The following is a 22,723-nucleotide window of genomic DNA, read 5'->3' on the forward strand; positions in this document are numbered from 1 at the left end:
GGGTCACCGGAAGTTCAAACGCTCAGGCACTGGAACTGCATTCCGTAGACGTGGAAAGATTTCAGCCGATCAACCCTGCATTTTAGAAAGAGAACTGTGATGTAAGACAGGCATTTCTCAAAAATGAACAAAGTGGGTTTTTTATTTAAAACAGAACAACCAATACCGTATGCATTGCCAATGATAAAATTCAAGCCTTCCAATAAGAATGAGAATTTTGGAAAATATGTATCTGCCAGCATGTGCTTGACAGTATCCCTATATGAGAAGACTTTTCTGATGAGATAGGTAGTAACGCAGCTTTTTTGATATCGTGTCCTGAAATGTATCAGCAATGGAAAGATCTGCGTAACTCAGTAAACCAGTATTTTCCAAATGACCAATACACGAAGGGACAAGATCTTGAATGGGTATAAGACCAGTTTAAAGTGCTCAATAGGCCAATGCATTTTAATGCACCAGGTGCTGGAGGTCATCAAGAAGACGTAACTGCCGGTCAGCCCAGACAATCAGAGGCTCCCTGCCGTTTCCTGTCTTTGGAATGTACCTCTGGCCCCTGGCCCAGGAGCCACGTCAAGGACTCAGCCTCGAGAGAGTAATCGGTGCTTGAAACCATCTGGCTGGTCTCTGTGACTGAACCCCATTAAGAACTTTATACGAATTCTTAAGATTCTGGTGGCTGGGTACAGAGATCCACAATTGTGTTCCATTTTTCCAACTATACATCTGTGTAATACCAGAATAATTCATGCAATCTCATTAAAACTACATATCACAACAGATTGAATGCAGAAGCAGATATGAAAATCCAAGTGTTCATTTCTAGGCAGACATTTAAAAGACAGGCAAAAAATGTAATTCTTCTCATGAATTTTTTTGTTTTGGGAAAGGAAGTTATTTTATATAAGATATGTTTTTATGTTAACATGTAATAGCCTTATTGTTTTTTTAGGGAATTAACACATAAATATCGGAAGATTTATCTGTGCCAATTTCTTACTTGGTAAGCACTGGTAGAAATAATCCACATAAACAAAAGTTTTTTTGGATCCTCAATATTTTTTTCCAGCCATAGAGTTGTAATTGACAATTACAGTTTATATATTTAAAATGTACAAAGTGATGGTTCGATATACACATCCGTGTGAAATTTTTACCACAATCAAGCTACTTAACACATTTACCACCTCACAGAGTTACTGTGTGTGTATATGTGTGTGTGGTGAGACCACTCAAGAGTTACTCTGTTAGCAAATTGTTGGTATATAGCACAGTATTATTAGCTACGGTCACTACGCTGCACATCGGATTCCCAGAACTTACTCATCTTAGAACTGAAAGTTTGCACCCTAAGACCAGCACCTCGGCAGTTCCCCCACCGCCAGCCCCAGGCAGGCTCTGTTCTGTTGTCTGCACCCTGAGCCGGTTTTTTAGGTTCCACACATCAGGAAGACCACAGAGCGTGTGTCTCTCTCTGTCTGGCTTCTTCACTCGGCATAATGTCCTCCGGATCCATTCATGGCATCGCAAATGGCAGGGTTTCCTTCTTTTTGTGGCTGAATAATATTCCGTCTATCGTGTGTGTGTGCACACGCGCATGCGTGTGTGTGTGAAATGCATTTTTAAATCCATCCACCCCAAGAGACTGTCAATAATTTTAAGATTGTAAAGAGCCCCCGCGACCGCGGCGTTTGCGACGCCGTCCCTTCGTCCTCTGGTGCCCTGCTCTGCACGTGGGGTCCAGCACAGCAGTGCCGCGGCGACGCCCCTGGGAATTTAAAGCGGGCGTTCTCAGACTTGGGTCTCCCGAACTCTTCACACTCTGACAATGAACGTGGAGCAGGAGTCGACACTTTGCTTCCTGAAATTTGAAACCCCTGTCTGCTCTGGGAAAATGTAACTCCTGATTTCTCTTGTCCGCCATGCCAGCAAAATGCTCATTGGTCCAGCCCTCAGCACAAAGGTAGAAAAGGGTGCATTTCCATCTCCAGCACCCAAAGACCAAGGACAAATTTCGGTCTCGCAAGAGCGAGCTCTGCTGCTGCCCAAACGCCGTCTGTTGGGAACCACTCACACACATTCCAGTGAGTCACAGGAACAGATCTCCTCACCTCCCTGAAACCTGGCCGACTTCCTGCAAGGGCGGGGGCAGTCCAGGCGGGGTGTGGGTGAGCCAGCGGCCACCTGGGAGCGCACAGGTGATATCCGAAGCCTTAGTAAGCAGGGGTGTGGAGCACAGACAGGTCAGAAAAAAGGCCCGCGGGTGTTGGTCAGGATTCGTAAGGAGAGTTAGTCAAGCAGATAAGACAGGAAAAGAACCGACGGCTATGCATTTTGAGTTCAAAGGTACTGAGTTTATGGTTATAATTAGAACCAGTATTAAGAATAGCAATTTAAGACTTTAAAAATTCGAGACTTCAGCCCGGGCCATGGTGAAAGGGAGCATTTAATTGATTGTCGCCTATTAATGAAGTTCTTTGCACCTTGAATCACTTGGCTTTCCAGTGACAATACCCTCAGCATCCCTCCCTGCTCTTAGTACCCGCGCCACAAAGACCTGCAATGGTGACAGCAACTCCTTAAGTTTAATTTTATTAAAACCTTTGATCGCTTCACAAAAGTAGTCACCGGCGGGAAGAATTCGCGCTTCAGCAATATGCTGGGAATCGGTGGCGGAATCTTTGGAGGAAAGGGTCAGGTTTCAAGAAAAGCGAATATCCTATTGTTTCTTAGGTTGGTAGGTGAGAATGCCGCACGGGGTTGCAGAACGTTCTCTTTCCAGATCCGAGGCGGACGCGGTGGAAGCAGGTGCCATGGTCGTGGCGCAGCACCGCCGAAGGGAAGGCTCTCGGTCCGACGTGGGCCTCTGCGCCTTGGAGTAAATCGCTCCAAGTCAGTAGTGAGATCAGCTCCGCGTTATCTTGGCGGAGAGGAGCGAACGAGGATCTCTCGCTTGCTCATGTGCACACACACACACACACACACACACACAGACACAGACACACACACACAGACACGGCGCCCCTGCAGCAGGTCTTGCTTAAATGTCACCTAGGATAATCATAGCTTGGGGAGCGGATTTTTGTCTCTCTAACCTGGTCGTTCCAGGCTTATTTTCGTCTCTTTCTCCGCCAGGCTTATTTCTGCCTGTTTCTTGGGAAAGGCAGGGCAGGCCCGCACTGCGCAGCCCCTGGAGAGCGGGGCTCAGAGCTCCGGCCCCCGAGCGCGACCGCTGCCAGGAGCCGCCAGGGCTGCAGAAAGGCTGCGGGGTCGTCCCGGGGACCCGGGCGTCCGGCTGCCAGGGGGCGGGGTGGTGGCAGGCCGGCTGTCGCCCGCCGCGTGTGCCCGGACTGCCCGGTCGATTTCCGGACCCCCGGGCGGGGAACTGAGCGCGGGGCGAAGGTGCGGTTTCCGGGGGCGTGGGGCCAGGTGCGGCCTGAGGGCGGCGGGCGGGGCGGGCACATCCGCGTTGCCTAGGCCCCGGGGCGGGCCGGGGCGGGCCTTGGCGTCCCGGAGCTGCCGGAGACTTTTCCCTGCGCTCGCCCGGGCAGGGAGCCCAGCCCTCTGGACGGCCTCTGGCGAGTGGCGGGGTTCTCTGGTCCCTCTGCAGCCCCGAGCAGCTACGGCCCCCGGGGCAGGCGCAGGATGCGGCCGGGACGCACGGGGACCGCGCCGCTGCGGCTGCTGCTGCTCCTTCACGGTAAGCGAGGACTGCGCTCCGCGGGGGCGGCCGCAGGGGCGGGCCGTGGGGACCGGGGCGCAGGCAGAGCGCGTCTCCGCTCCGACTCCATGTACACCCAGGTTCCCAGCCCTCCGGGGCGGAGGGAGAGACTGTCATCCCGTGCTGTCGCCCCGGGTGTCCCCGCGAAAGCGGGGCTTGCCGTCCGTTAAGCACACTTCAAAGTCAAGGCAGTGCGAGCTCTGATTTTAGGCACACGCGCACGGTGACACCTGTGCACAGACGGTGGCCACGAGTGCGTGTCCAGAGGGCGAGTGCCGCAGCGCGGCTGAGACAGGTGCCGCGCCAGACCCGGGCGGGGGTGGGGTGCCGTGGGTCCCGGGAACCTGCTCCTCCTCCCAGCCTTGCCCGGTGGCTTTGCAGGAACCCGGGTGCCGCAAATGCTGATTTTTCAGCCCAAGCGTGCGCTGACGCCCCCGTTTCTCCAGGACGTGGCACTGGCGTTTCTTGGCCGTAGGTGCCAGAAAAACCCAGCGCCTCTTAGGGACTTGGCGAAGGGGGATTCTTCCTTCCCTCCTGCCTTCCTCTCATTGTTCTAACGTCGTCTGTGCAATGAATGTAAACTCGGGCCAGGAAAAGTTCTTTCCACTTTCTTGATCTTGGCGCCGCAGCAAGAAAACTGAGCGAGCGGCAGCTCCAACTGCAGGGCAGTGCGCGGGGGCCCACCCGTGGCTCGGCTTCTTTCGCCCCAAGTTGGGAAAGGAGGCTGGGAGTGACCGTCGTCGCCGCTGCGCCGCCCTTGCGCCCCAAGAGTGCCTTCCCCAGGCCTTCTGCAGAGCCCAGTGTGAACTTTAATAAATTTTCCTTCCCTGGGGAGGGGGGGAGGTGGAAGGGGGGGAGGAACGGAGTCACATTTGTATTTTGTAGTTTGATCAGCTATCAATACAAATACATGGTCTCTGATTTTCAAATGTTTTTCCAAAGAAGTTACCTGAAATATTCCCTAGCCGGTCCTCCCTTGAGGCGTTTAGCCAGGCTTTCCCTTTTGTGGAAGAAACCTGATCTCTGTGACCCTGGAGCATTTTCTCTGGCTGGAGGGAACAGAGAAAGAGTCACACCATTCCCATGCCAGCAAGCACAGGCATCATCAGATTCCCTGTGTAACCGGTGGCCGGTGCTCAGGCACCCTCTCTTGACCCTCCTCCGGGAGAGCGTTCTGAGGGGCCTTCGCCCTAACCTGGGGGTTTCAGGGCGATTCACGTTGAAACTCAGGCCCTGCAACACTTCTACCTTCCCAAGAGCTAATAGACACTTAATTCCGAGCTTTTCATCTCTCTTTAATTACCCATTATTAACCGAGGCTATGGAAACATAACATCATTTTCTCATCTTCGAGATGTCGAGGCTTGTCTTTTCAAGAGGAGCGAGAAGCACTGGGGTGGAATGTGTTGCTTCAGGGCACGGAGTCAGGCACGGAGACGTTAACCTGGAATTAGCTCATGAGGACAACTCCGTGCAAGCATTGGACATTGAAAATGACACCACTAAAACGTTTTTTATAGTTCGTTCTTCCTTCCGCTCCAGCTATTTGCTTTCCCAAGGAACAGGCTTCCTCCTAATCCGGGATGGTCATGACAAAGCTTTGACACTGTGACACCAGCGCAGGTTTTAATATTAGGGAGGCAGCAACGTTTTCAGGTCCCATGAATATCCGAGGTGAACATGAATAACTGAAATCTCTAGGTCAGTGGTGGCTGAAATTGTATGATTATGGCATTACCCTATCTGTCTAAAACTGTGGAGGGTTCATCATTGCTACGCACACGCATCGTTGTTTATGAACTTTACACACGTACAATTGTGCGACATAAGTACATACCAAGAATTAAAATGTTAATGACACACGCGTGTCAGTGTTGATACATTTTGCATTCTCTCCAGCATACGTGCCAATCGCTGTAGAAACATAAAACCCTCAGCTCTCATTTTGACACAGATTCAGGTGCAGTTGCCACAACCCTTCCCCCAGGTGTGTGAGGAAAGCAGCGCTCACAGTGTGGCTTCACAGTTCTCACCTTTCGTTGATCAGGCCTTTGTTGACGTGCGGCAGCTGAGATGGTGTTCGGCCCTTTGAGGATGGACAAGAGAGACCATGTAGGCCTAGATAATCCACACTAACTCCCGGGTCCGGAGGGGCAAGGGAGATGCCGTTGTGCAATGCATGGCGTCACTTCCACTGGCTCCTTTGTCGCCAGGCCCGGGGCAGTCCTCCCACTGGTCTAGGTGTCTTCTCTCACCCTCTCTGGTACCCACCACAGAAGATTTTCCAACCCTCTCCCTCCTTCCCCCGCAGGCTACAAGTTTCCTCCTTGCTCCCCTGGTCAGCAAGTCCTTGTGATACGGCTCCGCGGCCCTGTCCTCCTGAAACGCCCCCACCTCGTGCCCCTGTCCTCCCTGGCTTTCTCTCACCTCCCTGGCGGCTCTTGCTTAGTCTCCTCCACGGGCGCTCGAGCCTGGCCCAGCCCGGGGCGGTGCTCGCAGAGTTCCGTCCTGGCCCTTCCCCGCCATCCTCCCTTCTCTCGGGCAGGCGCAGCGCAGGTGGGCACCGACCAGGCTCCCGAGCAGTAGTTCCCTCTGCCACCTGCATTTCCACCCAGATGCTCTCCGAGTGCATCAAACTCAATGTGTCCCCCATGGAAGTCGGCACCTGTCCTCTGCACCCTGCTCTTCTATTGTCCGCCACGGTTTGGAGGCGGCCTTCCGTGCAAACACCGAGCCAGGGGCCTTCGCCTTGTTCACGGCCTCACGGCCCGTCTCCGACGCGGCCCCTCCTCCCCACCCTGAGCAACGGTGCCGTGCCATCCAGGCAGGCCCTGGAGTGGGGGGGGGGGGTGCGTGCGTGCGTGTGTGCGCACGCATGCGCGTGTGCCAGGACTTCTGCAGTTTTTACACTGGTTTTCCTGTTTTGTCTCTTATCCCTTCGGGCCAGTCTCCTCATTGTCCACTGCGACCTTCCTAAACGCTGATTGGTGTCCAATCACTCCCTTGCTTCAGATGTCTGGTGGCTCCCCATTTCGCGTAGGGTAAAGTCCAAATGTCTTGGCAGGTTCCGAGAAGGCCCTGTGCCACCTGGCCACAGCGTGCCTGCTCAGCCTTTCCTCCACCACGTCTGCGCTGCGCACCATGGAGGTGCTCAGCCCGCTCTTGTGCACACACAGCACACCCTCCAAGGCCATATACACACACCTCACACACCTTCCGTGTCCTGCCTGCACCTGATCGAACCACAGTTAGTGTCGGCCATTTTCCAGGCTGTTCTCTCGGCCCTTCCTGCCTTGCTGCCTTGTCCCTTTCCTCTCACCCTTGGGCCACTGACCATTGTTTTGTATCGTAAGAAACAACCCCAAGCGAAGCGGTCAAGCAGGGAGGTTTTTCTTTTACAACAAAAAGAAAGTCTGAAGCCAGCTGTCGTTTCTGGGGCCTGCCCCAGACCCCAGACCGCCCTCTGACAAAGTAACCCCTTCCCCCACAGCCCCCCAGCTTCCGCTGCCCAGCCGCACTAAGCTCTGCTCTCTTAAACCCTGGTTCACGAGCCTCTGCTTGATTTAAATTAATGGATTGAGGTGCAGGATTTAGTATTTAGAAACAATTACTCATCTGTTTCTGATGCACAGCCAGGTTTGGAAGTAACTGCTGAAATAGTAGCCCCGCGCCCCTCTGTTCTAACCAGTTGAAATCCCTGTGTTGCCTGTGCCAACCACCGTGCAGAGATGACCCCCAACACAGGCAGATTTCAACACCAAGAGGCAGTGGGCGCGTCACTTTGAACGAGTTCCCGCTAAAGCGGGCACTGACCGCTGCTGACTCTGCGTGCCAGCAGCGCTGGGCAGGGGGAAAGGGACAAGCCTGTAACCGTGAGGACATGAGCTTCTCACAATGGAATTTGAGACGTTCTGCAAAAGAAAGACACGCTCCTGTCAGTGGGTCAGAAAGAAAGACTCAGCCTTGGCTGGGTAGCTCAGCTGGTTAGAGCGTTGCCTCCATACACCAAGGTTGTGGGTTCGATCCCTGGCCAGAGCACGTACAAGAAACAACCGGTGAGTGCAGCCACAAATCTCTCTCCCCCCCCCACTGTCACAATCTCTCTCAAATCAATAAAAAATAATTTAACAAAAAAAAAAAAAGAAAGAATTTCAAAAAATATTGGAGACCAGAAGTATCATCCTGCTATTGCCTAAACGTCACCACTGAAGTCACGGGCCGCAGGCTGGACTGTCCGCCCTGCTGGAGGTATTGCTGAAGGTTCAGCGTGAAAGAGGAAGAAGCACTGTGATTGTCACAGCAAAGATGTGGGAGGTTTGTTTTTTCAGTTGTTATGGTGACTGATGATTTACCGTGAAAAAAACGCACAGAAGAATGGCTCCCCCCAGCGAAGAGCGGCTCCCCCAAGAGCAGAGAGGCTCCCCCGAGCGAAGAGCGGCTCCCCCGAGAGAAGAGAGGCTCCCCCGAGCGCAGAGCGGCTCCCCGGAGAGTAGTCTTTTCACCACCTGCTGAGGCCGCCCTGGGCGCCGGGAGCGGAAGTGAGCGCTGCAGGCGGCCCACAGGCACCCTGTCGTCCTGGCCCCAGTGAGCCCCAGAGCCTGGGGTCCAAGCAGATTTTTCTGCAGTGACCGCTCTGTCGGGCAGCGGGCTCGCCCCGTGCGGCACCGAAGGGGACTTGAAACCTGGTCGGGGAGGCTTCAGTCCCCCGGGGGACAAGCACAAAAGCAGGGCAGGGCGCCGTCTTAGCCCTGGTGGGGTTCTGACCGGCGGTGCTGCCGCCGTCCTCCCGACAGAGTCCGGTGGCCGGGTGAGCCCCGCCCCCGCGGCGGGGAGACCAGGGGTGCCGAGCCGGTCGTGCCCTCGCAGGGTCTGATCCAGACACCGCCCGTAATACAGTCCGGGCCTAAGAGACGGGGCGGGGATTTGCCCCAGGGTTTTGGGGAGAGCTTTCTCATTCCCAAGAGACACACTTTTAAGAAACATATTGTCAGATGTAGACGTGACGATCAGGACAGCTACGGTCATCTTGCAGCCCTGGTGTCACCTGGCTTGAGGTCAAAGCCAGTGCGCTGTCCTCGGGGGAAGAGAGAATGTGGGCGGGCCTTAGACCGTGTTTCTGAGTTTCCGAATTCTTGGAGTTTACAGCCGTCTTATCTCTTGGGAGTCTTAAAACCCTCCCATCTAACTGAAAACCTCTGTTGTTTTTGTTATGCTGCATCGTTCATGCCTGTAACGCAGAGATGTTACGTACGGGCGTTTCTGTATCACCACGGATGTCATAGGGTCGCCTGTAATTAATGGGTAGATGAGTGGTTCAAAACGAAATGGCGCGTTCAGAGGCTGGAGAAAGCCACTGTTGATGCCTCTAAGGAGGAAGGGCCCAGAGAAGTCTTCACGGGCGCGGGAAGGAATTGCTGCATGTCGCACCTGCTGTGAAGGACCCCAGATGTCACAGGGCCCCGCGCCGCCTGTTACGAAGGCCGTCTGTGACGGTGGGGCACTGTCGGATACAGAGCTCGGCACCTGCGAGGAGGACCCACGCCCCCCAGTTCCCGGGTCAGGGGTTTTAGACACTTGCCGAGGGAAGGAGAAGGTCCTTCTGCCCAGGACTCATGGCTCCAGGGGTCCCGGGGGGCGAAGGCGGAGAGGAGAGCAGGCGCCGCCACGAAGGGCCTGTGGGCCACGCTGAGGAGCCTGGCCGTATCCCGAGGACAGTGGGGCGGTTCTGAAGGGGCCCCATCAGACCGGCTCCGTAGGCAGGTCGCTCTGGTGGCAGGGAGGGCGACGGGTTGAATGGAAAGGCCCCGTGGAGGCACCAACGCCACTGAGGGAAGAGCTGGTTCTCCTTCCGGTGCTGGGTGAGCTCCCCCGTTGAGGGATGGCGGCAACCAGCATGCAGGGAATGGCCACAGGGAAAGGCAGCAGGGGACAGACTTGAAGGCTACGAAGGAAGAATGGCTGGGGTTCGGTGATCGATTTGCCATGGTGGTGGCAAGAGGGAGCAGGTAGGACGGGAGCCTCGGTGTCCGACATGGACGGCTCGGTGGGGAGCCGCGGACCGAGACAGGTGGGGCTGACGGGAGGCAGGTAGGAGGGAAAGACGGCTGACGCGTAGAGTGGGAGACGCCAGGTGTCCATGTGTAGTTAGTGGGTAGTTACATGTGTGCGGAGGAGAGGGCGAGAGGCGGGGAGAGATCGGGAGTCTAGAGAGTAACAGAAGACACGGTGTTGACGAGGCAGGCACCGCGGGACGAGAGGGCGCCTCAGCCCAAGCGAGGATGGGGGACCTCCGGGGGCCGGCGAGGGAGCGGCCGGCGCCATGGAAAGCACGCCGCACGAGTGTGGCTGAAGGGACAAGAAGGGAGCAACTGCCTGGAACAGACAAACCCAGGAGAGGCGTGCACACAAAAGACTACAATGAGATTTGATTTACCACTTAGAGTCGCGCACGCCACGCTCGTACCGTTTGGATCCCTCTGAGGCCTGTGTACACAGCAGGCTCGGACCCCGGGGGACCTGGGGGGCCAGGAGGAGCTCTGGGGTCCATGGAAAGGGCCTAACCAGGGAAGGCGAGCGGAGCTGGGCAGCCCCCCGCCACAGCTCTGGTGACAGGTGAGAAGCCACAGCCCATCGTTTGAAGGAAGGCGGAGGAGGTGCCGCCGGTGGAACAGAGGACAGCAACGGGTGAGAGGGAAGGGGCTCAATGGGGGCCCAGGCGGAGGAGAGCCGGCGCAGCCCCGGGCCGGGCGCCGCCCCGCAGGGCCGCCGCCTGGTGGGCCGGGAGGCCGCTGGGCACAGTTGTGTTTCCGAATGCACGAGCCCCCCTCGAGACGCGGAGATGAAGAAGCCCAGCCCCGTCTTCAGCTGTGTGATCCGCCGCAGCGCTGCGGCTCGGGGAGCACGGGTGCTGTCGGTGCTCCACCAGATTTCCTGCAGCGGAACGTTCTTTGAGCGCTGTGGTTTCATGCTTCTCCAGTCACGCTTTTGATTCTGTACTTCCATCTGCTATAGTAAAGCCCCTCAGAGTAATCTTCTTAGAACTCCTAGTCCCATCCAGCACAGAGAATTAGTGTGGGCTTCGAAAGTTTCCATTAGTAAAGTAGTGAAGGCATTCATTCTGCCTGTAACTCTGGTGTTTTGAAGTGTTTGAAAACATCTTCATTAATCATATAAATTAGAAAAGAAATTAACAGCTATTCATGATTTTGTTAACGTTCTAATCAGTTCACAGGGCTTAGAGTCACGTGCTGTGCCCGCCCCTTGCCCGCTGACACTTGTACATGTCAGTGGCATCTACGGACCCCTACTAACTCGAACCGCATAGTGTGCTAATATTTTCATGCCCGAAGACTATTGGGGCTGTGAATAATTTTCAGATACATTGGTCTTCCTTTGAGAGAGTGGTCTGTCCTGTTGCCCGGCCGCTTGTAGAAACTGTGGTTTGGCCCGTGGCAATTCCTGCCCCTTTGCCGACTAGAGAAGGCTTTCCCCGCGGAAGCCGTGGGCAGCCCTGGATCGCTGGAAGGCTTTCCCCACGAAAGCGAGGCTGCTGTTTGCACAGGGCGGTGGAGAGGAAAGCGCAATGGGCGCTGGGCCGTCCGCGTGAGAGATTTCTGCAGACCCTGCTCTGAAAAGCACGAGCGGGGCTACCGCCTGGCGGACGGCCTGGCGTTCCGCCTGGGACGTGGGCGGCTGCCGTTTCCCGGTTCGTTAGACGGTGGCCTTGGTCTGCCTTTGCGCAGACCCGCTCCCATTTCCATGGATACCATGTAGAAATGCAGGTGGACGCGGGCCAGCTTCTGGGCAGCTTGTGCAGATAGCTCTGTACCAAATTGTTTGCGGTCACCCCAGGTCCTCATCCACGTAGCTTCTGGAACACTCGTTCGAATAGGGACATGGAACCTTCTGGATTGAGCAGCCTCTTCAGAACCACACTCTGAATGCTAGCGCACAGAATAAGTCCTTCAGAATAACTGGCATAGTTTTTGGTGTCTTTATTAATGTTGTTCCCTGGGGGGAACAATAGGAAAACTTAGCTCTGGAAATTGGGATGCTTGTATGTGATCTTTGTGGGTTTCCTTTCAGTGTAAAACTGCAGTACACGGCCCAAATAAAAAGGCGATTAAATAAGGAATTTATGCAAATGTTATACATTTTAGTCTGTTTGGACTGCTATAATAAATGACCAAAACTGGGTGGCTCATAAACACAGGAATTGACTTCTTCTCATGGTTCCGGGAGCTGGGAAGTCCAAGGTCAGGGTGCCCACGTGTTCGTCTTCTGGTGAGAGCCCTCTTCCCGGGTCAGAGCCACTGGCACCCTTTTGCTGTGTCGTCATGCGGTGGAAGGGGCCGGGGACCCCTGTGTATGAGGCAGTAATAATCCCTTCCACAGAGGGCAAAGCCTAAGCCCCGCCCATAGGCCCCACTTCCTAACATCATCGGGGGCGAGCATTTCCACACAGCACGTCTGGCAGGACAGCACCATTCTGACCACAGCACGTAGTAATTAAGAAATCCCTTCATTATTACGGTATCTAACTTTTGCCCCTCTGTCACTGACAAAGAGTCAGACTGCAATATATTAATGTCATTGTAGCACTGTTGTCCTGTTACGGTTCGGTAGGACCTTAACGGCCCCCCCTCCCCCCGGAGTCCAGCGCCACGGCCTCCCCTGGGCCCGTGTCCGTCTTTCCGAAACCCGGCTTAGCCCCGACCCTCGTCTGTCGTCGCTCAGGTCTCCGTGGCCCTGAGGCCCGCTCGCCCCGCAAGGCTCCCCGACCCCTCTCCCAGTTTGGGTGGCCTGCTCACGTGGCCGCCTTCGTGGCCGCTGTCCCCGTGCGCCGGCCGCCTGTGTTCTGGGCTCCGACTCCCGCAGGCGGCCGACCCGAAGAAGACAGGGCCCGGGTCTCCCTCGCGGGTGCCGAGTGGCGCCCTGCTGACTCGCTGCTGTCGGCAGGCGACGCGAGCGACGGCCCCGGGCGCCGATCGAAGGCACGCTGTCCGCCCGAAGGCCGCGCCGCAGCCCGCCCCGCCTCTACCCCGCGGGGGCACGCAAACACCGCGGGCACGTCCTCCTGAATCCGCTCGGATATTCTTTCAGCTGATTTCTTTTTCACTTGACAGAGTTTGTTTGCTCTGGAAAAGTTTCGCTTTTGCCTTGAAATGTCCAGCCACGACATTACTGTGGACAGGGCGTGAGGCGACTAGGAGAGTCCGGGCGGCACAGACGTGCCCCCCGCCCCCCGGCCCCGCCCCAACCTTCCCCCTTCTCACAAAGTGGCCCCGCGATGGGCCTGCAGCTTCTGCAGCTCCCCGTCCTCCCGGAGGCTCCTCGGGCTGGCCTGGCACCCCCGGCGCAGACTGCAGCGAGTGCCCAGAAAATACCGGCCAGAAAACCTGTTTAAATAAAACTACCCCAGAATGCAGATAACCACGAGGTAACTGGAGCCATTGAAACACTAAACTCGATTCATAATTTCAGTTTATAGAACCTGTTCTTTACAAAGCAGAATATTTGAATATTTTTATAGAAAAAAAATGACACATGTTCAATATCCTAACTGAAGGAATATTTATTTTTCTTTTCTTTGCTCTGCATGTGTGGAAGTGTGAGTTTTTCATAGACATACTCACCATTTACATGAAAATAAGTGGTTTGCTTGTTTTCACTTGCTGTCTTTTGTGTGTGCTTTTCCATACGGCCTTTACGTTAATGCATCCTGCAGTGTTGTGGTTGCTATTGTCTCATTGTTGGATATTTAGGTGGTTTCCTGTAGGCTTTTTCCCCCTACTGTAACTAAGGTGGTTATAAATATCATTGTATAAGAAGTTTTTTCTTTTCTTTTCCTTTTGGATGATTTCCAGAAGAGGCATTACTGGGTCAAAGATACTGTGTACTTTTTACTTCCTGTAGCATATTGAACGGTGTAATCATCAGTAATTTGTGGATTTACCAATTTCTCCAACATTAGATTTTGATTTCCTTTCTGTAGTTTTTAAACACTTTTTCTAGTTTGGTGGATGTAAAGCGGTGCTTCCTATTTTAAGTCTCATTCTTTCTATTCTCAGGGTCCCCTGTTTGTTGCCATTTTAAAAAGCCTGTCTTTTGAAAACTCTGTGCAGATCAGAATGCTTCAGAATGCAGGCCAGGGCGAAACCGCAGGAGACCATCCGGTGAAGGCCTCATCCTCACAGCAACTTTCTGACGTGCCCAGAGGCCAAGGCTCTGACCTGCGCTGTGCTTTGCACCCGTGCAGGCTGCCCTCGGGAACTCCTTCCAAAAATCTTTTTGACCAATGTCCCCTGGCCCTCTATTTCCCGCAGGCCGCTCACAGTCCTCTCGTTAAAGCGTCCCTGTTCCCAGGGGTTAGAACCCTTCAGGGAGGGCGAGGAGAGGTTCCGTTTGCCAGATGATTGACTTGGATAACCCCATTTGGAGACTGTTCTGGTTAGCTATTGCCTCTAACCAATCACCCCAAGACTTAGTGGCTCCGCATGACAACCAGTGTTTGTTGTCTCTCGTGGCCTCTTAAGCAGGGCGGTGAGAACAGCTTGCCCGGGCGGGTCTGGCGCGGGCTTCCTGGCGGGCTCCCCCAAGGAGGCGCAGCTCTCCCCCTGCAGGCGGTCCCCTGGCGGCTCCGCTCGGGGCCTCTCCTCGCCCGCCGCAGAAAGCACGCAGCTGCCTCTGTGGTCAGCACCGTCCCGAAGTCCCGCCTGGGCCCCGGGAGGAGGCCCAGAACCTGGACCAGAACACTGTCTCGCCGTTAGTTCCTGGGCATGTTTTAAAGCCACCACAGTGACTTAATCAACTGGACGGTGCTTACAAGACCATTCATTGCTGAGACCAGAGCTGCTCACTATTGGCACCGTTGACATTAGGGGACAAGGGTGGGGAGGTGGCAGGGGGTTGTCCTGTGCGTTGCAGGATGTTGGGGGCATCAATGGTCTCCACGCAGGAGATGCCAGGGGCCACCTCCCCACACACAGTGTGACAGCACGACCTCTTTCCAGATGTTACCAAATGCCCCCTGACGGTCAACACTGTCCCCAGCGGAGAACCACTGCATGAAACAAGCATGTATTAAGCACATGTAATGTTCATGCATCACAGAAAGAAAGAGCACCAGGTCTGGAAAGGAGGCCATTTTTCTGGGTGAGTCTGGTAAGCCACAGGCAAACGGTTCCTGTTGGGAGGGTCAGATCCAATTATGAACGAAAAAGGATTTTGCACGCTGTGGACGCATACGTAATTTTTTTTTTAAATCCATACACTGGGTCCTCATTCATTTTTATCATCATCCATTCTTTTGAGGGCCCCATGGGGTGCCTGTCACATGGCGGGAGGGGAGCATCAGACGCAGCGGGACCTCAGGGGTCCGGGCGGCCCTCGGACCCCTGCCCTCCGTTCCTCACGTCACCTGGGCAGGAGGACGGTGGCACCTCGGTCCTTCCTGAATGTAAAATTTGACACGCAACAAAAAGACTTAAAGAAAAATGGCATTTTCTTTCTCAGTGAAAGCAAGGGCCCCCCTCCGCCCCCCCGCACTGTGCCCTTGTTTAAAGCCCCGAAGCCGTGACCCAGCGCCGCGGAGCCCGGACCTGCGCCCACTGCGCGGTCTTTCCCAGGAGCCTCTCATTTCAAGTGTAGTTGCCTTCCCCCTCCCCCCCGCCTTTTTTTTTTTTTTTTTTTTTTTTTTGTCAGAGCAGGGGGCGGCCCCCTGCAGGGCGCCTGCAGGGTTGGCCTTTCCGCCCAGAGACAGTGCTATTGAAAACGAGTTCCTGTGGTTCTGTGTGTGTCCCTGCGATCTGATGTGGCCCATGACTGTTTTCCGTTGTCATGTATACTCTGGGTAATGATTGGCTGCACTTGCGAGTTTGAAGGCTATTTTCTCAGTTTCCAAGTCAGGGCCTGAGTGACCCAGCTTCCTGCCGCTGTGGCTTCCTGGGGGGTCTGTGGGCAGATAACATTTTCTCGCCTTAAGCCGTGCGCTTCGAGCGTGGCCGGCCACAGGCAGCGGCGTGGGCTCCTCTACACCCCCACTCAGGGCTCAGCAGCTTCCTTGGAAAGGGACTTCGGACATGTTTGCCACATTAAAGCTCAAGGTGCTAGGCCCTTTAGTACTTCTCAAGAAGTATGCTATCCTCAGTAACACAATGACATCGAGAGCAAGAGACAAGACTAAAAGAGTTTTTACGAAGTGCTCGCCGTTAGCTAGGCTCGACGGAGACTTTTTCAGGCACTGTCTGATCACAGTGAGGTCAGTGACCAGAGAAGTGGCCTGTGAGCAGAGATGTCACAGAGGAAACGCTGTCTTCGGTCAGGCCCGTTGCTTAATACAGGGTCTTGAGCCTGTGAGGCAGGTCTTGTTATTACTCAGCAAGTTACTCAGCAGCTGCCGCCCTGCTCGATGCGCCGAATGCTCCCGAGCCTCTGCTCCCCTGGGAGGGACCGAGGAAAGAACTGATGCCTCGAAGGCGAACGGAGAAGCTGCTGTCCCTGGTGGTCCTCCTACTCCTCTGGGCCGTGGGGACACAGTGCATCTGCCAGGTGGCTAGTCACCGTCCGGTGTCCTTATAAGAAAGGGGATCCGCTGAGCTGTTACAAAGCACTGAGTTACACCAAGTGGGCTTCCGAAGCCATTGCAGCTGACTCCTGCCCATGCGCTGCCTGCAAGATACAGGTGGGATGGAGTCTCAACTCACCTGCCACCAGCCCCGATGCATTTGCGTGGTCAGGTATGCGCCGTTAATGATGTAACTGGCATAGCACATCTCTCTCCTGCATGCTACGTACCGGTCGAATGGCCTTTGAAACTCAGAACGGTAAACTGAAATGTTCTGGGATGATCCGATTTCTCCCTGAGTAATCTGCTGGAGCTGCCGAACGAATCACCTCCCCCTGCGTGGCGGCCTTACCCGCTGAAATTCATTTTATCGCCCTTCTGGTAGCTACAGTCCCGGAGCCAGAAGCTGTGGGGTGGGCTTCTGGCGAGGCCTCTCCTCCAGCGTGTGGTCTGTGGCCTCTCGCTGGGCTCAGGTGGCCTGTCCTGCGCGCCCCTTCGCGGAGCCCGCCTGGTTCGGGGACCCAGTGCTGTCAGGGCAGGGACTCCCCAAGGACCTTTTTTTTTTTTTTTTAAAAGCTCAGCTTTTTATTGAATGTGTTGCAAAAGAGATTTAGTCGAAGAGACCAAAGCCCTTGTCCTGCGCAGATGCCTCAGGTTCTCCTTTCTTGCTCCCACTGTTTTTCCTGAGCGGGGGCAGCAGCGGCGGAAGGGCAGGACCTCTGCGGGCGCAGCACCAGCTGCCGGGGCAGGCCCGCCAGCCCCAGCGTTGCAGAGGGGGCTCCCCGTGGGGGCGTCGGCCAGCGCCTTCGCGCACAAGCCTGGCCGGAAAGGTCCAACGCGCACACCGGCTGCTTTAATGCGGGCATTGACCTTATCCTCCGTCCCCGTCCCCTCCCCGTGCTGCAGGGCACGAGCCGAGTGGACGCCGGCGAGCTCGGCAGAGGCCGTGGTGTGGGCGCTGGCCCGCGGAAGAAGCGAGGGCCTCGCCCCAGCGTGGCCTTAGCTTCCTCGGAAGGACCGAGCACCTCAGCGGCCGCTGGGGAAAGGTTTTTTGTTTATTTTTCCTTCACTTCATTTCAACCTTAAAAGTCCTGTCTTCAGACAGAGTCGCTTTCGGAGGGGTTCAATGTACGCATCTGGGGGGGATGCGGTCCATCCGTAACCCCCGCTCCGGCGTACCAGTGTCTAAAAGGGTTCATTCCTGGGCGTGGACGTGATGCGCGTATTCCTTGATGTGAACACGGAGGGATTGTCGAGGGAATGGTACATGCGTGTGCTGTGAAAAAAGGGGGGCAACAAAGCCCGCAGCAGCAGGTTATTACCTGGATGTCAGGGGAGCCTCTCTGCTTCTTAGCATTGAAGTAAGATTTGTTCAAGTCCCTGGGCCGCCCCCGCAGGAGTTCTCCCCACTCGCGGGAAGTGTCCATTCTCACGTCCGCCGGTCCCCGGCGCGCCGGCCGCAGAGGGCTTTGTCCTCCACCGTCGGGCCTGGCGCTGGGCGTTCCCCTGCGCGCAAGCTCGCGCAGGAGCCCGTCACCGCGTCGCGGATCTGACAGGCACGAGACGCCCGAGTCCGCGATGAGGGGCCTTGTGTCTCAGAGCGCGGCGGTCGGCGCGAGCGCGGGCGCAGGCCGTCAGCTCCCTTTGTGCCCCCCTCGAGGGGGCTGCGGGGAGGGGCCCACGCGGACACGGGCACACGCAGCTGGTGCACTGCAGGCGGCGCGCGCTGTGCCTGGGGACCCTGCTGTGTTTGTCCTGGCGAGAGAAGCTGGCCAGCCCGCTCCTTGTCCCCGAGGGCGGGGCTGCCTTCCCCGAAGGCTGCGGGCTGCAAACCCGCCCGGGGGGTGGCCCAGTGCCCGGCGCGTACCCATTGTCTGGGACTGAATGGTGCACCCCCCAAAAGGTATTTCCGTGCCCTAGTCTCCCAAATCTGGGAATGTTACCTTGTTTGGAGAGAAGGTCTCTGGCGGTTGCCCGTGGAGTCTGTTGGTAGACACAGGGATGCGGAAGCTGCTTCTGGGGGGAGCTCCGAGTTAAATGGGGAACGTGGGATTGGAACCTGGAGGAGAGGGGACGCTTGGTAGGCCGTGGCAGAACATGTGGCCTCCTCGTGTCCTCCAGATGCGTGGGATGGGGAGCTTTAAGCAAGGACCTTAGATATTTAGCAGAGGGGCTTTCCAAGCAAAGTGTTCATAGTGCGGCCTGCTCTTTCCTTGCTGAATGTGGTAAAATGCAAGAGGAGAGATAAAAGACAGTAGTTAATGATTGGAGAAAATCTCAGCCTATCCAAATTACAAAAAATTAAAAATTAAAAAGCTAATAAAAAAGCCAGAAAAAGACTCATTGTTGGGCAAGTGCACTCGGAAGAGGCCAGGCGTGGGCGGAACACATCTGTCTTGCTGCGCAGCCCGGGCGGGCGGCTCCCGGGCGCCGGCAGCCGTCTCCGCGAGGCCGGCAGGGGACGCGGCGCGGTGTCCAGGGAAGGCCTGGGGAGAGCTCTCCTTCTAACGGCATGGACCGCCCCCCACCCCGCAGACCTGCGAGGGCTCCAGGGCTGCGGTCTCCGCAGAAGCGCTGCCGTCTGCGGTGGAGGGGGCTGTGCGGCCGCAGAGGACAGAGCCTTGCGCCCAGGGCTTCGTGGTCCGGCCTCGACCCCGGACGGCGTTGGACCTGCTAGGGTAAACTTCCTCGGCCCGGACGCCCCTTTATTCCTTCCGATGTCTCCCGTGAGAAGTGGGGATGTCTAGGGCATGCCTGCCCCCGCCCCCCCCACCCGGCATGTTCTAGAAGCACATAACCTGTTTTCTAGGTTCACAGAACCTCAGAGAGAGAAGGTTTTGCCTTAGAACGGGTCATACCTGGTCTCTCCGATCCCTGACTTCGTGAGGCTGTGTCTCCTGGGCTCTTGGACACTCTTCTCCTGGGCAGCTCTGCTGTCCCCTGTGGCTCGGGGGCTGCCTCATAGCCCTGCTGCCCCTCTGATGCCCAGCTCGCTGTCCTACCTCCCCGCTCTCGCCAACACCCCTGCAGCTCCCGAGGCCCAGTTCCCACCAGGCACAGGAGAAATGTGCTCCACGTCCTCAAGGAGGCGACCCCTGAGCCTGCTCCTCATAGATTCGGGCCGTAGAGTTCGTATTATATATTATATTATATTATATACAAGCACACACACGTACATAGATAACTACCCATGTGTATGTATGTATATGCTATATGCACACATATACCATAAAATTTAACTGCCAGAGGATAAAATGAACTCCATCATGATTTCATGTCGCTACTGATCTGCCAGGGTCTAATTAACGGGAAAAAATGACATCATTATACATGGAGTCATACGTGGCCTTTCCAGCATGAGACATTTTAAAAGTGGGGGAGCAGTTTGACATCATCTCCCTCAGCTTTTACTAGTGTGTTAGATAATTGGTTACACATTTCAATAGCATTTTTGAATTCTGCAAAATGGGGTGGCATTCAACTGTTCGTTGGAAATGCCAGTTTTCTGAATGTTTGGTCTAGTTCTCTGCTTCGTTTGTGACTTTATATATGTATTTGTTTTGGGGTTGGTTTTTGGGTTTTTTTTGCATTTTCTTTCCTCAAAAGTAAACACACTTGCCCTGGGCAGGGAGCTCATTGGGTTAGAGTGCTATCCTGATACGCTAAGGTTGCGGGTTTGCTCTCCGGTCACAGTGCATACAAAAAGCAGCCAATAAATGCATCAATAAGTGGAACAACAAATTGATCTCTCTCTCTCTCTCAAAACTAAAAATGAGCAGTGGTACCTCTGAACAAGGTGTTAAGGAGAAAATTTGCACGTGTAGCCCGTGTGGATTTTGCCACCGAGCATTTCAAAAACGTTGTTTGTTGCCTCCCTGGCAGCGTGTGTTTCTAAAACGTAACAGGCTGTGCTCCCTGGCGGGCACAGACCCGGGGCAGAGTGAATGACTTGGGCACCTAGAGAGGGAACTCTTTCCGTCCCCAAAGCGCCATCAGTGACCTCGGCGACTGCGCTGCTCCCTTGGGGCCCTGGGCAGCGTGGGCTCTGGAGCGCAGACGCAGGGGAGGGAGCCCTTCCCTCTGCGCTTTCTGTGCCCAAGTCACAGACTCAGGGTGCTGGGCACGCCCAGTGCTGCCCAGGGAGTGGGCTGTTCCCTTGTGAAAACTCGTGAGGGTGGGACTGCGATGTCGGTTGTAAGTCCGCTCTGCCTTCAGTGCCTGCAAAGCTAAGTGACGGTCTCAAACAGCAGAAAGCGGGGCCGTCTCAACAGAGCGCCCAGATCCAAGCACCCTGCTTTCTCTTGGCAAAGGGCAGGGCGAAGGGCGGGGAAGGGGGGGGAGGGCAGCGAGCATTCATGGTCTCGGTGCAGAAGGAGCCGGAATCGACCCAGCTCTCTCCCCTCATTCTCTTTCCATTAGAAACAGGGTTTTTTGTTTTGTTTTGTTTTTCTTTTTTAATGTCTATCAAGGCCGCGTCCTTCTTGGTCTTTGTTTTTGAAAATGACGGTCGTTTGAAAGAAGCGTCCAAAAGCCAAACCACCTTTGACAGTTCCCGCTGGAGTCAAAGGGCAGCGACACCTTTCCTACATTTTCACCCTCGAACAACAACGATCTCTGCTGAAAGGAAGTGGCGCAGTTTCCAGGCGCCAGGATCCCGCGCCCTCCTGTGAGGGTGTCAGTGTGGTTCATCCGCAGATGCTTCGTAGAGGCCACGGAGGCTCTTGCAGAGAGTCAGCAGGAGCGGGAGTGACCTTCAGCCCTTGCCCTGGGTGGCTCCGAGCCTTTTCTTCTTAGAAGGGACAAATAGAACTGAAGTTACTTAAAAATCCCTAGTGGCGACATGGGAGATGAACCCAGAGGTGGAGAGTCCAAGCCTTGACCCGGACAGCCTTGTGCCCAGATCCTGTCCTCGCTCTTCCTATTTTCCACCCGTGACACATAACTTCTCCAGGGACCTCAGGGTTCCCTGGGGAACAATTAAAATGCCAGCAGCCCTCCCTTAAGGCTGCTTCTGAGGATGAGGAGATAATGAATCATGTATGTAAAGTGCTAAGCATGGTGCCAGGCCCCAAATAAGTACCCAGAAAGCAGTAGCTGCTATTTCTTGGTAAACTGCTAAGGAGAAGGGTTGTATCAGATAAGTTGTTTCTAGAATGGACATTAAGGATTATATTAAACATTTATAGTCACACATTGTAAATATGGGCTATGTTTTTATTTTTCTTAATAGGCATTTTAAATTGTTGTGTGGCCTACAATGTCGGTCTCCTGGAAGCAAAGGTATTTTCCGGTCCTGCGAGTGAACAGTTCGGCTATGCAGTGCAGCAGTTTATAAATCCAAACGGCAAGTGGTAAGAAGATTCTCTTCTTTGTCATTTCAGTAAAAACACTAAATATGTTTAATATTTGACTGCAATTGCTTGTTGAAATTGGAGCATGAATATATTATTGATGAGTAGACCTCAGATGTTTTAAGTTTTTTTATTGTTGTTCAATTACCGTTGTTCCCATTTCCCCCCATTACTCTCCCCTGCCCTGCCCTCCCCCACCTCCCACATTGAATCCCTGTCCCCTCCCCCCTGTTGCCTTTGACCATGGGTCCCTTACACATGTTCCTTGACCTGTCCCTTCCCCTTCTTTCCCATGTTACCCCCCTCCTCCCGCCCCTCTGGCCTCTGTCAGTTGGTCTTTATTTCCATGTCTCTGGTTCTGTTTTGCTCGTTTGTTTGTTTTGTTGATTAGGTTCCACTTAGAGGTGAGATCATATGGTGTTTGTCTTTCACCCCCTGGGTTATTTCACTCAGCATAATGCTCTCCAGTTCCATCCATGCTGTCGCGAAGGGTAGGAGCTCCTTCTTTCTTTCTGCTGCATAGTATTCCATTGTGTAAATGGACCACAGTTTTTTGATCCACTCATTTGGTGATGGGCACTGAGGCTGTTTCCAGCACTTGGCTATTGTAAATAATGCTGCTATGAACATAGGGGTGCACAGGTTCTTTTCAGTTGGTGATTCGGGATTCCTAGGGCCTAATAAAATGAAGGATTTTTCTTTGAGAGTTGGTAACTCTCAGATAGATAATTAATGGGATGGCATAATGCTACTTTCTAAAAACCCGAATAGAAAAGTTTCTCTAAATATTACATAGCAAATGCGTAATGCCGGTTTTGACCACTTAACTGAGGATAGATTTATCTCTATTTCCTCCTCTGTAAACCGGTAACGATGGAGCTTTGTAGATGTTCAGCTAGCTGGTGATGCTGCTGGGCCATTTCTAGATGATGGAATTGTTCTGTAAATTTTCTCCTTCAGCAAGGTTTTGTCTACTGGTTTCATTCGAAGTCAGTCTTCCCCTCCCCCGCCCGCCATATGGCGAAGGGTCCTCCCAAGCATTTGTGCAAAAGTTACGAAGGTCCCTTTCTCCAGTGCATTGAACAT

At 54.5% G+C, this 22,723-nt stretch overlaps 1 protein-coding gene and 1 pseudogene across 1 annotated transcript in view; one reads left to right on the top strand and one right to left on the bottom strand.

Annotated features, from left to right (window-relative positions):
- Window positions 1-3,645: 3,645 nt before the first annotated feature.
- Window positions 3,646-22,723, top strand: part of ITGA2 (integrin subunit alpha 2) — a 79,298-nt gene continuing 60,220 nt past the window's right edge. The window contains exons 1-2 of the mRNA XM_054575365.1: window positions 3,646-3,700; window positions 21,517-21,637. Of these exons, the coding sequence (XP_054431340.1) occupies window positions 3,646-3,700; window positions 21,517-21,637 (176 nt within the window). The remainder of the gene's footprint in view (window positions 3,701-21,516; window positions 21,638-22,723) is intronic.
- On the bottom strand, window positions 16,897-19,249 carry LOC129071982 (60S acidic ribosomal protein P1-like; annotated as a pseudogene).

The sequence above is a fragment of the Pteronotus mesoamericanus genome, unplaced genomic scaffold (genome assembly GCF_021234165.1).
Source record: "Pteronotus mesoamericanus isolate MK-2021 breed Mesoamerican mustached bat unplaced genomic scaffold, CSHL_Meso_final contig_29, whole genome shotgun sequence".
NCBI lineage: Eukaryota > Metazoa > Chordata > Mammalia > Chiroptera > Mormoopidae > Pteronotus > Pteronotus mesoamericanus.